The sequence below is a fragment of the Oncorhynchus keta genome, unplaced genomic scaffold, assembly GCF_023373465.1.
Source record: "Oncorhynchus keta strain PuntledgeMale-10-30-2019 unplaced genomic scaffold, Oket_V2 Un_contig_777_pilon_pilon, whole genome shotgun sequence".
In the NCBI taxonomy this organism is placed as follows: domain Eukaryota; kingdom Metazoa; phylum Chordata; class Actinopteri; order Salmoniformes; family Salmonidae; genus Oncorhynchus; species Oncorhynchus keta.
The window spans coordinates 170715-187408 of record NW_026289673.1 but is presented as its reverse complement, the minus strand read 5'-3'; the positions used below and the strand labels follow the sequence as shown (position 1 = coordinate 187408).

Here is a 16694-nt window from a genome sequence, read left to right as displayed (position 1 = left end):
ATCTAGGGATACAGTTGCTACTGTATGACAATGTTTGACTTGTCCTATGATGTGGCATGGCAGAGAGATGTCTGAACGGCAGATGGCAGATTTGACTATCCAAACAGACAGCATTGTAAATTAATGTGCTCTAAGTGATAGACCAGGTTCTCTTACCTCTTCAAGCAGACGAGTAACAGCATCTATGTCACTGTACGTCTTAGTCATCTGGCCCACTCTTTCAGCACATAGAACTGTTGAGACAACAGAGAGGAGAAACACAGTTAACAGCTGTAGAAAGAACAGAGAGGAGAAACACAGTTAACAGCTGTAGAGAGAACAGAGAGGACAAACAGTTAACAGCAGTAGAGGCAACAGAGAGGAGAAACACAGTTAACAGCTGTAGAGAGAACAGAGAGGACAAACACAGTTAACAGCAGTAGAGGCAACAGAGAGGAGAAACACAGTTAACAGCTGTAGAGAGAACAGAGAGGACAAACACAGTTAACAGCTGTAGAGGCAACAGAGAGGAGCAACACAGTTAACAGCAGTAGAGGCAACAGAGAGGAGCAAACACAGTTAACAGCTGTAGAGGCAACAGAGAGGACAAACACAGTTAACAGCTGTAGAGGCAACAGAGAGGAGAAACACAGTTAACAGCTGTAGAGACAACAGAGAGGAGAAACACAGTTAACAGCTGTAGAGAGAACAGAGAGGAGAAACACAGTTAACAGCTGTAGAGACAACAGAGAGGAGAAACACAGTTAACAGCTGTAGAGGCAACAGAGAGGACAAACACAGTTAACAGCTGTAGAGGCAACAGAGAGGAGAAACAGCTGTAGAGGTGAGAGCATCACAGAGAGGGAGAAACACAGTTAACAGCTGTAGAGATGAACAGAGAGGACAAACACAGTTACTATCAAACAGACTGTAAATGAGGCAACAGAGAGGTTCAAACAGACAGTAACAGCTGTAGAGGCAACAGAGAGGACAAACACAGTTAACAGCTGTAGAGGCAACAGAGAGGAGAAACACAGTTAACAGCTGTAGAGACAACAGAGAGGAGAAACACAGTTAACAGCTGTAGAGAGAACAGAGATGAGAAACACAGTTAACAGCTGTAGAGGCAACAGAGAGGAGAAACACAGTTAACAGCTGTAGAGACAACAAGAGGAGAAACACAGTTAACAGCTGTAGAGGCAACAGAGAGGAGAAACACAGTTAACAGCTGTAGAGACAACAAGAGGAGAAACACAGTTAACAGCTGTAGAGAGAACAGAGAGGACAAACACAGTTAACAGCTGTAGAGGCAACAGGGGACAAACACAGTTAACAGCTGTAGAGACAAAGAAGAAACACAGTTAACAGCTGTAGAGAGAACAGAGAGGACAAACACAGTTAACAGCTGTAGAGGCAACAGGGGACAAACACAGTTAACAGCTGTAGAGACAGAGAAGAAACACAGTTAACAGCTGTAGAGACAGAGAACAAACACAGTTAACAGCTGTAGAGACAGAGAGGAGAAACACAGTTAACAGCTGTAGAGGCAACAGAGAGGAGAAACACAGTTAACAGCTGTAGAGACAACAGAGAGGAGAAACACAGTTAACAGCTGTAGAGGCAACAGAGAGGAGAAACACAGTTAACAGCTGTAGAGAGAACAGAGAGGACAAACACAGTTAACAGCTGTAGAGACAACAGAGACGGATATTTGAAATAGCTGAGTTATCAGAGGGCCACCTACTGTACACATCACACAGCCCTGCCTGATGACCTCAGAGACCTTTAGCAAGTTGTTGTTATCAGGTAGACTGACACACTGGCTCTGTCTCAATACGGTTCCTTGATTGCTCGATTCCTTGTGTCCTCTCAACCCTTCCTCACCTCATAGCTTTCTCAAAACGCCAGAGGAAATCCAGGAAAGGATTCAGGAGAGGAAACGGGTTTGGAAGGTTTCCCTCTAAGGTTTTGGAAAAACCCAGAGACGACAGGAGAGGAGGGATCCAGGAAAGTCTATTGTGACGGAGGAAGTGACAAGTGAGATGGTTTGGACTCTGACCTCACCTCAACCCCACCCCAGCTGAGCTGATAACAGCACGTTGCCACGCTGCAGTGTCATTCTCTGTTAATACCATGCTATGTTATTCCCAGCTGATGCACTGTCACTGCCAAAACATGACACACACACACATATATATATCATGTTTATATATAGCACTCAACCCTGAGCCTATTTCTACCCCCCTTTTCAATCTTCTCATTGTTACAACTCCCCAACGGGCTCGGGGGGCAAATGTCAAGTCATGTGTCCTCCAAAATATGACCTGCCAAACCGAGCTTCTTAACACCGTTCCGCTGAGCCCAGAAGCCAGCCGCACCAACGTGTCGGAGGAAACACCGTTCAACTGACGACCGTAGTCAGTCTGGCCCGTCACAAGGAGTCGCTAGAGCGCGATGACCCAAGTAAAGCCCCCCCTCGCCAAATCCTCCCCCTAACCCGGATGACACTGAGACAATTTGAGCCAGTTGCGCGCTGCCCTATGGGACTCACAATAACAGGCGGTTGTAATACAGCCTAGGATCGAACCCGGGTCTGTAGTGATGCCTCTAGCACCACATTGCAGTGACTTACATTGCTTCGCCACTCGGGAGGCCTAAACTGCTTTTTTAAATATTTATATATATATACATATATATGGCTCAAAAATAATAGAAGGTACACTAAAATAACACATCCTAGATCTGAATGAATGAAATATTCCTTTTAAATACTTTTTTCTTTACATAGTTGAAAATGCTGACAACAAAAATCACGCAAAAATGATCAATGGAAATCAAATTTATCAACCCATGGAGGTCTGGATTTGGAGTGACACTCAAAATTAAAGTGGAAAACCACACTACAGGCTGATCCAACTTTGATGTAATGTCCTTAAAACAAGTCAAAATGAGGCTCAGTAGTGTGTGGCCTCCACGTGCCTGTATGACCTCCCTACAACGCCTGGGCATGTTCCTGATGAGGTGGCGGATGGTCTCCTGAGGGATCTCCTCCTAGACCTGGACTAAAGCATCCGCCAACTCCTGGACAGTCTGTGGTGCAAGGTGGCGTTGGTGGATGGAGCGAGACATGATGTCCCAGATGTGCTCAATTGGATTCAGGTCTGGGGAACGGGCGGGCCAGTCCAAAGCATCAATGCCTTCCTCTTGCAGGAACTGCTGACACACTCCAGTCACATGAGGTCTAGCATTGTCTTGCATTAGGAGGAACCCAGGGCCAACCGCACCAGCATATGGTCTCACAAGGGGTCTGAGGATCTCATCTCGGTACCTAATGGCAGTCAGGCTACCTCTGGCGAGCACATGGAGGGCTGTGCAGCCCCCAAAAGAAATGCCACCCAACACCATGTCTGACCCACCGCCAAACCGGTCATGCTGGAGGATGTTGCAGGCAGCAGAACGTTCTCCAGACTCTGCCACGTATGTCACGTGCTCAGTGTGAACCTGCTTTCATCTGTGAAGAGCACAGGGCCCCAGTGGCGAATTTGCCAATCTTGGTGTTCTCTGACAAATGCCAAACGTCCTGCACGGTGTTGGGCTGTAAGCACAACCCCCACCTGTGGACGTCGGGCCCTCATACCACCCTCATGGAGTCTGTTTCTGACCGTTTGAGCAGACATATGCACATTTGTGGCCTGCTGGAGGTCATTTTGAAGGGCTCTGGCAGTGCTCCTCCTGCTCCTCCTTGCACAAAGGCAGAGGTCCTGCTGCTGGGTTGTTGCCCTCCTACGGCCTCCTCCACATCTCCTGATGTACTGGCCTGTCTCCTGGTAGCGCCTCCATGATCTGGACACTACGCTGACAGACACAGCAAACCTTCTTGCCACAGCTCGCATTGATGTGCCATCCTGGATGAGCTGCACTACCTGAGCCACTTGTGTGGGTTGTAGACTCCGTCTCATGCTACCATTAGAGTGAAAGCACCGCCAGCATTCAAAAGTGACCAAAACATCAGCCAGGAAGCATAGGAACTGAGAAGTGGTCTGTGGTTGCCACCTGCAGAACCACTCCTTTATTGGGTGTGTCTTGCTAATTGCCTATAATTTCCACCTGTTGTCTATTCCATTTGCACAACAGCACGTGAAATGTATTGTCAATCAGTGTTGCTTCCTAAGTGGACAGTTTGATTTCACAGAAGTGTGATTGACTTGGAGTTACATTGTGTTGTTTAAGTGTTCCCTTTATTTTTTTTAGCAGTAATATATAACATTTAATAACATTTAATCCATTTTAGAACAACCTGTAACATAACAAACATATGTATAAAACAAAGAACAACTTGGTAAAAGAAAAAGCTAAACTGTATATTAAAATGATTGTGGAAATTCAACTGTCATCTAAAGGCATATTCTAATAAGAAACCTGGAACTTACTCCTGCCCTTTCCACGTCTCTCTCAATCTCTCCAGCCACAGTTTGTTATCTACTAATGAGCACGTCAGAGCAGGTTCCCAAGACGCCAGAGGAAACACAAAGGTAGGAACAACAGTCCAACTTCAATGTGGTTACTCCTAACTAACCTTGTGGAGGTTGACAAAAGGGAGACTTGTTTCTTCAGACAGCTCCTGTGTGTTCTCTCTTTGGGGTTAAAGGGATACTTTGGGATTTTGACAATGAGGCTATTTATCTAAGACAGGTGTCTGTAGGGCAGCAAACACAGGCTGGTAGGGTATAGGTCAGGCCTGGTATAGTTCTAATTGTTGTAATCTCAGACAGGTGTCTGTAGGGCAGCAAACACAGGCTGGTAGGGTATAGGTCAGGCCTGGTATAGTTCTAATTGTTGTAATCTCAGACAGGTGTCTGTAGGGCAGCAAACACAGGCTGGTAGGGTATAGGTCAGGCCTGGTATAGTTCTAATTGTTGTAATCTCAGACAGGTGTCTGTAGGGCAGCAAACACAGGCTGGTAGGGTATAGGTCAGGCCTGGTATAGTTCTAATTGTTGTAATCTCAGACAGGTGTCTGTAGGGCAGCAAACACAGGCTGGTAGGGTATGGTCAGGGGTATAGTTCTAATTGTTGTAATCTCAAACACAGGCTGGTAGGGTATAGGTCAGGCCTGGTATAGTTCTAATTGTTGTAATCTCAGACAGGTGTCTGTAGGGCAGCAAACACAGGCTGGTAGGGTATAGGTCAGGCCTGGTATAGTTCTAATTGTTGTAATCTCAGACAGGTGTCTATAGGGCAGCAAACACAGGCTGGTAGGGTATAGGTCAGGCCTGGTATAGTTCTAATTGTTGTAATCTCAGAGGGCAGCAAACACAGGCTGGTAGGGTATGTCTGGTAGTTCTAATTGTTGTAATCAGACAAACAAACAGGCTGGTAGGGTATAGGTCAGGCCTGGTATAGTTCTAATTGTTGTAATCTCAGATAGTTGTCAAATCTGTCGGCCCCTGAACAGGCAAACCCACTGTTCCCAGGCTGGTAGGCCTGGTTAAATAAAGGTAAAAAAAAAAATTAAAAAAAATCTCAGACAGGTGTCCTGGTAGGGTATAGGTCAGGCCTGGTATAGTTCTAATTGTTGTAATCTCAGATAGTTGTCTATAGGGCAGCAAACACAGGCTGGTAGGGTATAGGTCAGGCCTGGTATAGTTCTAATTGTTGTAATCTCAGATAGTTGTCTATAGGGCAGCAAACACAGGCTTTGAACTCCATTGGTGGAAACAAATGTAAATGAGGAGTTAGATGCAAAGTCCATATTTACATACATGTGCAGCATCACAGTGAGCAGTCATGACAGTGAATGGCCTGTACAGTATAAGGGTTGTTGGCTGATAATAACTCTACATGAAGTTGTTTTTAACTCTGTGACAGGAACATTTAAACTGAAATCCAGACATGTGTTCTGTAATGTAACTTTCAATCCTCACCACTGAAATATGAATATTGTAATATCCTAATGGGCACAACAAAAGAACAAATAACCAGGGTGTGGTGTCAACATTTTGAGGTGGACCTCAACCATGGAGACAACCAGAGACTAAACAACAGCACACACATAGTATAGATCTGGAATGTGATAGAATAGACAAACATCTAGCGGCACGCCACACATCAGCACGCACCAAGGCCACATGTTACTGGGTAGGGTATAGGAGACAGCTGCTATAGTTACTGGGTAGGGTATAGGAGACAGCTGCTATAGTTACTGGGTAGGGTATATAGGAGACAGCTGCTATAGTTACTGTGTAGGGTATAGGAGACAGCTGCTATAGTTACTGGGTAGGGTATAGGAGACAGCTGCTATAGTTACTGTGTAGGGTATAGGAGACAGCTGCTATAGTTACTGGGTAGGGTATAGGAGACAGCTGCTATAGTTACTGGGTAGGGTATAGGAGACAGCTGCTATAGTTACTGGGTAGGGTATAGGAGACAGCTGCTATAGTTACTGGGTAGGGTATAGGAGACAGCTGCTATAGTTACTGGGTAGGGTATAGGTAGACAGCTGCTATAGTTACTGTGTAGGGTATATAGGAGACAGCTGCTATAGTTACTGGGTAGGGTATAGGTAGACAGCTGCTATAGTTACTGGGTAGGGTATAGGTAGACAGCTGCTATAGTTACTGGGTAGGGTATAGGAGACAGCTGCTATAGTTACTGGGTAGGGTATAGGAGACAGCTGCTCTCGTTACTGGGTAGGGTATAGGAGACAGCTGCTCTCGTTACTGGGTAGGGCATAGGAGACAGCTGCTGTAGTTACTGTGTAGGGTATAGGTAGACAGCTGCTATAGTTACTGGGTAGGGTATAGGAGACAGCTGCTATAGTTACTGGGTAGGGCATAGGAGACAGCTGCTATAGTTACTGGGTAGGGTATAGGTAGACAGCTGCTATAGTTACTGTGTAGGGTATAGGTAGACAGCTGCTATAGTTACTGGGTAGGGTATAGGAGACAGCTGCTATAGTTACTGGGTAGGGTATAGGAGACAGCTGCTATAGTTACTGTGTAGGGTATAGGTAGACAGCTGCTATAGTTACTGGGTAGGGTATAGGAGACAGCTGCTATAGTTACTGGGTAGGGTATAGGAGACAGCTTCTCTCTGCTCCCACCGTGATACTGCTCATGTTAAATAACACCAATTAACAGCAGTAGTATACATCAGAAGGTCTGATGACCTGCCTGTTCTGTTGATACTATCAGAAGGTCTGATGACCTGCCTGTTCTGTTGATACTATCAGAAGGTCTGATGACCTGCCTGTTCTGTTGATGCTATCAGAAGGTCTGATGACCTGCCTGTTCTGTTGATACTATCAGAAGGTCTGATCTGCCTGTTCTGTTGATACTATCAGAAGGTCTGATGACCTGCCTGTTCTGTTGATACTATCAGAAGGTCTGATGACCTGCCTGTTCTGTTGATGCTATCAGAAGGTCTGATGACCTGCCTGTTCTGTTGATGCTATCAGAAGGTCTGATGACCTGCCTGTTCTGTTGATACTATCAGAAGGTCTGATGACCTGCCTGTTCTGTTGATACTATCAGAAGGTCTGATGACCTGCCTGTTCTGTTGATACTATCAGATGACCTGCCTGTTCTGATACTATCAGATGAGACAGCCTGTTCTGTTGATGGGTCAGAAGGTCTGATGACCTGCCTGTTCTGTTGATGCTATCAGAAGGTCTGATGACCTGCCTGTTCTGTTGATACTATCAGAAGGTCTGATGACCTGCCTGTTCTGTTGATACTATCAGAAGGTCTGATGACCTGCCTGTTCTGTTGATACTATCAGAAGGTCTGATGACCTGCCTGTTCTGTTGATACTATCAGAAGGTCTGATGACCTGCCTGTTCTGTTGATGCTATCAGAAGGTCTGATGACCTGCCTGTTCTGTTGATGCTATCAGAAGGTCTGATGACCTGCCTGTTCTGTTGATACTATCAGAAGGTCTGATGACCTGCCTGTTCTGTTGATACTATCAGAAGGTCTGATGACCTGCCTGTTCTGTTGATACTATCAGAAGTCTGATGACCTGCCTGTTCTGTTGATACTATCAGAAGGGAGAATTCCATGTTTACTCTGAATACAAACAACATACTAAAAGTACTCACTGGTTATCCTGGTATAATACAAATTCACATGACCTCCAGCCCTGAAAACCTTTGACAAATATTTAAAACCAATCAGTGTAGTAGAAACGGAGCAGGAGCCACACACACACAGGGAGCAGGAGCCACACACACACAGGGAGCAGGAGCCACACACACAGGGAGCAGGAGCCACACACACAGGGAGCAGAGCCACACACACAGGGAGCAGGAGCCACACACACAGGGAGCAGGAGCCACACACACAGGGAGCAGGAGCCACACACACAGGGAGCAGGAGCCACACACAGGGAGCAGGAGAGACACACACAGGGAGCAGGAGCCACACACAGGGAGCAGGAGAGACACACACAGGGAGCAGGAGCCACACACAGGTCTGATGACAGGGAGACAGGAGCTGAGCACACACAGGGAGCAGGAGCCACACACACAGGGAGCAGGAGCCACACACACAGGGAGCAGGAGCCACACACAGGTTAGTGAGCAGGGAGCAGGAGAGACACACACAGGAGCAGGAGCCACACACACAGGGAGCAGGAGCCACACACAGGGAGCAGGAGAGACACACACAGGGAGCAGGAGCCACACACAGGGAGCAGGAGAGACACACACAGGGAGCAGGAGAGCCACACACACAGGGAGCAGGAGCCACACACACAGGGAGCAGGAGCCACACACACAGGGAGCAGGAGCCACACACACAGGGAGCAGGAGCCACACACAGGGAGCAGGAGAGACACACACAGGGAGCAGGAGCCACACACACAGGGAGCAGGAGCCACACACAGGGAGCAGGAGAGACACACACAGGGAGCAGGAGCCACACACAGGGAGCAGGAGAGACACACACAGGGAGCAGGAGAGACACACACACAGGGAGCAGGAGCCACACACACAGGGAGCAGGAGCCACACACACAGGGAGCAGGAGCCACACACACAGGGAGCAGGAGAGACACAGCAGTCTAAAAACCACTATGTGAATGAGAGGACCAGCAAAGCTCCCATAACTCCAGTTAGTATACCTTCTTGCAGAGTATGCTGCTCTTCATCCTCCTCCCTCCTCCTCCTCCTCCTCCTCTCCATCACAGTGGTCAGGTGAACAGACATACTCCAAGCTGTCCTCTGGGGTGCTGTGACAGAGCAGTGACATGCTAACACCAACACTAGGCTAGTGGGGCCCAGCAGAGGCCAGCTGTCTCAAGTCCAAAGCCATGTCTAAGTGTGTGTGTGTGTGTGTGTGTGTGTGTGTGTGTGTGTGTGTGTGTGTGTGTGTGTGTGTGACAGTCCGTCTCAGTCAGCGAGAGATTGTGTGTGTCTAAGTCAGTGTGTGTGTGTTTGTGTGAGGACAGCAAGGCATGTCTGTCACCCAGTCACAGACACTCCCTCCTCCTGCTCTCTCTCCCTCTATTGTCCATGACTAGAAGACAGCCCACTGTGGAACCAGAGCAGGGGAGTGGCACTGAACTATTCTCAGACTGACAGGACTTTGAATGTTTAGATTAGAGCATGGAGTCACTTCAAAATGGACTAATATAACCATATAATAAGTTATAGTTTTATCCCTATCAAGTCTAAATGTGTCTATTTGCTCACCCCCCTTTTCAAGCGTTGAAATGGTATGTTCCACCAGACTCTCCATGGAAACAGTGCAAGGCGGAGCACACCATAAGACACATACACCTGTTGTCAGGGTGGGGCCCCAGCCTGCCTCACCACAGTCAAATCCACAGGTGACTCAATTTGCAGATGCCTACTTATTCAAAGCAGAAGCTACATACTGCGAGCCAAATAAACAGACCAGGAACCATTAGGAAATACAGAGCTTGATGAAATAGCATACAGGAAGAACAGTGTATACTGAACAAAAATATAAATGCAACAGTTCATATAAGGTAACAGACCACAAATAATACGGCCACAATTCTAATCAATCGACACACACTGGCTTTATCAAACTAGTCACATTGAGAGCAATGCAACAGTAAACTAATCATCAACCTTCCAGTGACATGTAAACGGCTAGACAAACTATTATGGATGTGAAAGCCAGTTAACTTGTGACAAAAACATTGTTATTCCCATAACGGCTGATAAACACATTGTTATTCCCATAACGGCTGATAAACACATTGTTATTCCCATAACGGCTGATAAACACATTGTTATTCCCATAACGGCTGATAAACACATTGTTATTCCCATAACGGCTGATAAACACATTGTTATTCCCATAACGGCTGATAAAACATTGTTATTCCCATAACGGCTGATAAACACATTGTTATTCCCATAACGGCTGATAAACACATTGTTATTCCCATAACGGCTGATAAAACACATTGTTATTCCCATAACGGCTGATAAAACATATTGTTATTCCCATAACGGCTGATAAACACATTGTTATTCCCATAACGGCTGATAAAACCATTGTTATTCCCATAACGGCTGATAAAACATTGTTATTCCCATAACGGCTGATAAAACATTGTTATTCCCATAACGGCTGATAAAACCATTGTTATTCCCATAACGGCTGATAAAACCATTGTTATTCCCATAACGGCTGATAAAACCATTGTTATTCCCATAACGGCTGATAAAACCATTGTTATTCCCATAACGGCTGATAAAACCATTTTTATTCCCATAACGGCTGATAAAACCATTGTTATTCCCATAACGGCTGATAAAACCATTGTTATTCCCATAACGGCTGATAAACACATTGTTATTCCCATAACGGCTGATAAACACATTGTTATTCCCATAACGGCTGATAAAACATTGTTATTCTCATAACGGCTGATAAAACATTGTTATTCCCATAACGGCTGATAAAACATTGTTATTCCCATAACTCCTGATAAAACATTGTTATTCCCATAACGGCTGATAAAACATTGTTATTCCCATAACGGCTGATAAAACCATTGTTATTCCCATAACGGCTGATAAAACATTGTTATTCCCATAACGGCTGATAAAACATTGTTATTCCCATAACGGCTGATAAAACCATTGTTATTCCCACAACGGCTGATAAAACCATTGTTATGCCCATAACGGCTGATAAAACCATTGTTATTCCCATAACGGCTGATAAAACCATTGTTATGCCCATAACGGCTGATAAAAACTGTTATGCCCATAACGGCTGATAAAACATTGTTATTCCCATAACGGCTGATAAAACATTGTTATTCCCATAACGGCTGATAAAACATTGTTATTCCCATAACGGCTGATAAAACATTGTTATTCCCATAACGGCTGATAAAACCATTGTTATTCCCATAACGGCTGATAAAACCATTGTTATGCCCATAACGGCTGATAAAAACTGTTGTGCCCATAACGGCTGATAAAACATTGTTATTCCCATAACGGCTGATAAAACATTGTTATTCCCATAACGGCTGATAAAACATTGTTATTCCCATAACGGCTGATAAAACATTGTTATTCCCATAACGGCTGATAAACACATTGTTATTCCCACAACGGCTGATAAACACATTGTTATTCCCATAACGGCTGATAAACACATTGTTATTCCCATAACGGCTGATAAAACATTGTTATTCCCATAACGGCTGATAAAACATTGTTATTCCCATAACGGCTGATAAACACATTGTTATTCCCATAACGTTATTCCCATAACGGCTGATAAAACATTGCTGATAAACACATTGTTATTCCCATAACGGCTGATAAACACATTGTTATTCCCATAACGGCTGATAAAACATTGTTATTCCCATAACGGCTGATAAAACATTGTTATTCCCATAACGGCTGATAAACACATTGTTATTCCCATAACGGCTGATAAACACATTGTTATTCCCATAACGGCTGATAAACACATTGTTATTCCCATAACGGCTGATAAAACATTGTTATTCCCATAACGGCTGATAAACACATTGTTATTCCCATAACGGCTGATAAACACATTGTTATTCCCATAACGGCTGATAAACACATTGTTATTCCCATAACGGCTGATAAACACATTGTTATTCCCATAACGGCTGATAAAACATTGTTATGCCCATAACGGCTGATAAAAACAGTTGACAAAAAACAACCATGATCCCAAACATAGAACCTAGAACACCATCACCAAATATTTCACATAACTCTCCAATTAAACATGTTTCCTTCAATTATCCCATGTCCAAATCATTTTCATTCATCTCATTTCACTTCTGGTAATATCCTTGGCAGTACTGTAGGCTAGTGTGGGAATACTGAATGCAACCACACATTCCTATTGAAACAATACAGTATCCACAATAGCTTGTGGCTAACCCCCCAAAACAACCCCCACCTCAGCCTCCCTGTCTGCCTCAGAGGCCCTTTTTGTGTGCACTGATAAAAGTTCCCAGCATGGAGAGACTGGAGGAGGAGAGCCCCTCTCCCCTCCCTCCAACTACCCCTCCCAGGCCAATAGAACTGTAGGTCCTGGGCTTTGTGAGCAGGGTGGAGATGGAGGGGGGTAGCGGAGAGGGAGGAGGAGAGCCCCTCTCACCTCCCTCCAACTCCCCCTCCCAGGCCAATAGAACTGTAGGCCCTGGGCTTTGTGAGCAGGGTGGGGATGGAGGGGGGTAGCGGAGAGGGAGGAGGAGAGCCCCTCTCACCTCCCTCCAACTCCCCCTCCCAGGCCAATAGAACTGTAGGCCCTGGGCTTTGTGAGCAGGGTAGAGATGGAGGGGGGTAGCGGAGAGGGAGGAGGAGAGGGGTACTGTCGGTAGAGTTTGGCTGGCAGCCTTCCCTCCCTGCTCCAGTGGGGAGATGTACATACATGGTCCATGCCCTCCTCACTGCTGAAGTTATCAATATTCTGAGCATCACCCAGGGCTGTGTCCCTGCCAGACTCCCAGCCATGTGATCATGGAACTAGGCCCATCCAGGCAGCTCTGAGCCTGGCCAGGCTGTCCCTGGCCTTCTGGAGCCCTCGTCTGGCATTAGCCCACTGAGCCGCCAGTCTCCACAGCACAACCTCCCCTCCAAACCTTCCATGTACTGTCTGCTTCATTATGAGCCCCAGTCTCCACAGCACAGCACAGCCTCCCCTCCAAACCTTCCATGTACTGTCTGCTTCATTATGAGCCCCCGTCTCCACAGCACAACCTCCCCTCCAAACCTTCCATGTACTGTCTGCTTCATTATGAGCCCCAGTCTCCACAGCACAGCCTCCCCTCCAAACCGTCCATGTACTGTCTGCTTCATTATGAGCCCCAGTCTCCACAGCACAGCCTCCCCTCAAAACCTTCCATGTACTGTCTGCTTCATTATGAGCCCCAGTCTCCACAGCACAACCTCCCCTCAAAACCTTCCATGTACTGTCTGCTTCATTATGAGCCCCAGTCTCCACAGCACAGCCTCCCCTCCAAACCTTCCATGTACTGTCTGCTTCATTATGAGCCCCAGTCTCCACAGCACAACCTCCCCTCCAAACCTTCCATGTACTGTCTGCTTCATTATGAGCCCCAGTCTCCACAGCACAGCCTCCCCTCCAAACCTTCCATGTACTGTCTGCTTCATTATGAGCCCCAGTCTCCACAGCACAACCTCCCCTCCAAACCTTCCATGTACTGTCTGTTTCATTATGAGCCCCAGTCTCCACAGCACAGCCTCCCCTCCAAACCTTCCATGTACTGTCTGCTTCATTATGAGCCCCAGTCTCCACAGCACAGCCTCCCCTCCTAACCTTCCTTGTACTGTCTGCTTCATTATGAGCCCCAGTCTCCACAGCACAGCCTCCCCTCAAAACCTTCCATGTACTGTCTGCTTCATTATGAGCCCCAGTCTCCACAGCACAGCCTCCCCTCCAAACCTTCCATGTACTGTCTGCTTCATTATGAGCCCCCGTCAGCTCTGCTAGCGGTGGTTTGGCGTGATAATGAACGACAGGAAGGTTGGCTATACAAAGTCTCTGGGACCAGGCTAGTGGCTAGGCCATTACTGGCTGACTGTCCAATCATGTTGTTGGATGAGATCTCTGGAGACGTGTGGATAGTTGGAAAGAGATATCCACAGTACAGCACTGCAGAGTGTTTATCAACCATGTGAATATAAAACCATGTCATTTAGACTTGTCCTAACTGTTGGAGTAGACCGATAGTAGGGGAGGTGGACATTAAAATGTCAAGACGCTCTCGCAATACAATCTACTGTAGTAAATGAGTCCTCAAACATCATATATAACATCATATATAAACAGCATTACCAAAGAGATCTTATCCAACAGAACAGGCCTCTTCTCATTATATATGACCATCATCTATGGAAACATCTTCAGCCAAGGGTATAGGCCGCTGTTCTATATATAGAGCCCCTGATCATGTTGGATGGCTCATTAAAGAATCAGAGGATACAGGGATAGCTGTAGTCTGCTTGGTGAAGCTGCTGTAAAACATTTCCATATTATATTGCTGTGTGATGCTATGTGCTGCTACTGTACAGGACTCAGATCTATAGGGCCGTTGGTCCGACTGTACAGCTCTATAGGGCCGTTGGTCCGACTGTACAGATCTATAGGGCCGTTGGTCCGACTGTACAGCTCTATAGGGCCGTTGGTCCGACTGTACAGCTCTATAGGGCCGTTGGTCCGACTGTACAGCTCTATAGGGCCGTTGGTCCGACTGTACAGCTCTATAGGGCCGTTGGTCCGACTGTACAGCTCTATAGGGCCGTTAGTCTGACTGTACAGATCTATAGGACTGTTAGTCTGACTGTACAGATCTATAGGACTGTTAGTCTGACTGTACAGATCTATAGGACTGCTATACATCCCTCTACTCCCAGTCACATACACACACAATGGCAGGGCAATACTAAAGCTCCATGGGTAGTCAGTGCGCTCTATGAAAAACCACCTTGTCATTCCCTTCGTTGCTACATTTACATAGCAGCCTTGTTTTGTGGTGCCACAGTTTCTGTTGCTCCCAATTCACCCTGGTTACAATCAACAGAAGCTGATATCACATCCAACACAACAAAATGATAGTAAGAGAATTAGCTACAGCCTCGTCCTACAGCCATGGCCTCCTTGGCTGAGGTAAACTTAGTTAAATGCACCTGTTATCAGACGGACCAGAGCAAAGTGAAGCAACACAGCAGCCCCTGGCTCAGTAGTTCCAGCATCATGTGACTGACGCAATACATACTGGAGCGAAGAGAGAGACCGGCAGATTTATACAGTCAATGGAATATAACCACCCTACCAGCAAAATCATCCCCTCTAGCCCTCCTCCCTGCCCCCCCCCTCCCCTTTCCCACATATAGCCCCATTAACAACACAGTTAGATAACAGCTAGATGGATAACCGTCCCCATCAGGCTTACCATCTGTGCATTCCTCATAGTACCAGTCTAGCTCATAGTAATCCGCCTCCACAAATTTCTGCATACTCAGTCCCCTTCAGCTGAGAGGAGCACCACCATCTTCTCCTGTCCTGCTGCGGAGGTCACGAGAACACCTGCCCATCCTTTCATTACATACTCTGAGTTCTCTAGGAGTTTACCATGATGAGGAGACCACGTGGAACAGCACATTTTATCACTGGTACCAGAGCGGAAGGATGGGATGGAGAGGAGGAGAGGAAAGAGAGAGATATTTCCCAAAAAGCAACGCAGCCCAAAACACAGTTATGCAGCAGGGGTGTGTTGCTGCCTGGTGGTGAGTCAAGGTTGTATCACATATGGGGGAGGGGCCTGGGGAGGGCCACGAGCCAATGAGGAAGGGAAATGTCAGAGGCATGCTCCTCCCTCTGAACTGTTTCGTCAATAGCAGCCTGCTTTTGTCCCTCCTCTCTCCTTGGCCCACCCTCCCCTTCTCCCAACAGTACATCCTTCTGTGAGGTTGCCATGGAGACAGGCTCCCTACTCCAGCACTGAGTAGCATCTGAATGCAGGCTAGTGTTGCTACTGCTGCTGCCTCGGTGACCAGCTCTCTGTTCATATCTGCCTGGTCTGGTACAACACCTCTACTACAGGGCAGGGAGTTCACCTTGCTGAATGATATTAAGAAATCATTCAATAGGTTTATAGTGGGGAATATAGTTCTCTCCCCCACACTGATTTACAGCAGGATAACATCAGATGCTTCTACTTCTTTAATAGCATGTCCCTTTGATAAAGGGCACACTGACTAATTCTAACACCACATGACAGTCAGACAATCAAAAGGTCAGATGTCATTTAATAGACAGCCATTAATCAACCAATGAGGATGATTATTTCAGCGCCTATAGAAACACTGCATCAACCTGCCTGCTGACTGATTCAACGGTGTATAATGCCATCAGTATTGCATCATATGGAGTGTAATGTGTTCGTGGTAGAAGATGCATCAGAGTAGGAGTGGCCTATCAGGGATCAGCTGACTAGCCAGAAGACCAATGAACCACCCTGCTGCCTATCCTCCTTGTGACATCACAATCACAGGTGACAAGACCGGAAATGACAAGACAAGTGACAAGAACAGAATTGACAAAACCAGATTGGTGATGTAAATCTCTACAGCCTAGTTGTGAATTTAATCAAGGAGTACAATATCTAAAACCATCTATCAAAGAATATCAGTTTGGGAACAAAGTCTTGTCTT

The 16694-nt window shown here is 46.3% G+C and overlaps 1 protein-coding gene and 3 long non-coding RNA genes across 23 annotated transcripts in view; 1 reads left to right on the top strand and 3 right to left on the bottom strand.

Annotated features, from left to right (window-relative positions):
* Positions 1–16694, bottom strand: part of trak1a (trafficking protein, kinesin binding 1a) — a 97493-nt gene that overhangs the window by 30092 nt on the left and 50707 nt on the right. For 7 of the 11 annotated variants that reach the window (XM_052511981.1, XM_052511983.1, XM_052511975.1 and 4 more), the window contains one exon: positions 157–233. In XM_052511981.1, the coding sequence (XP_052367941.1) occupies positions 157–207 (51 nt within the window). In that variant the 5' untranslated portion in view covers positions 208–233. Of the gene's footprint in view, positions 1–156; positions 234–1723; positions 1872–9097; positions 9424–15433; positions 15729–16694 lie in introns of those variants that run through there. The other 4 variants (XM_052511978.1, XM_052511979.1, XM_052511977.1 and 1 more) reach the window with 4 other exon arrangements.
* LOC127926542 (uncharacterized) lies at positions 4059–7065 on the top strand. 9 transcript variants are annotated; one of them, XR_008124417.1, is made up of 4 exons: positions 4059–4991; positions 5126–5244; positions 5529–6469; positions 6954–6986. It is a non-coding gene; the product is annotated as an uncharacterized LOC127926542 (long non-coding RNA). The 9 variants fall into 9 exon arrangements; XR_008124410.1 differs by having other exon boundaries at positions 6713–6977; XR_008124415.1 differs by having other exon boundaries at positions 6816–6976.
* On the bottom strand, positions 7051–8354 carry LOC127926544 (uncharacterized). Its single transcript, XR_008124421.1, has 3 exons — positions 7847–8354; positions 7657–7770; positions 7051–7523 (listed from the first exon to the last, which is right to left on the bottom strand). It is a non-coding gene; the product is annotated as an uncharacterized LOC127926544 (long non-coding RNA).
* Positions 11806–15299, bottom strand: LOC127926543 (uncharacterized). 2 transcript variants are annotated; one of them, XR_008124419.1, is made up of 3 exons: positions 13861–15299; positions 13420–13671; positions 11806–13230 (listed from the first exon to the last, which is right to left on the bottom strand). It is a non-coding gene; the product is annotated as an uncharacterized LOC127926543 (long non-coding RNA). The 2 variants fall into 2 exon arrangements; XR_008124420.1 differs by lacking the exon at positions 13861–15299 and adding an exon at positions 13735–13783.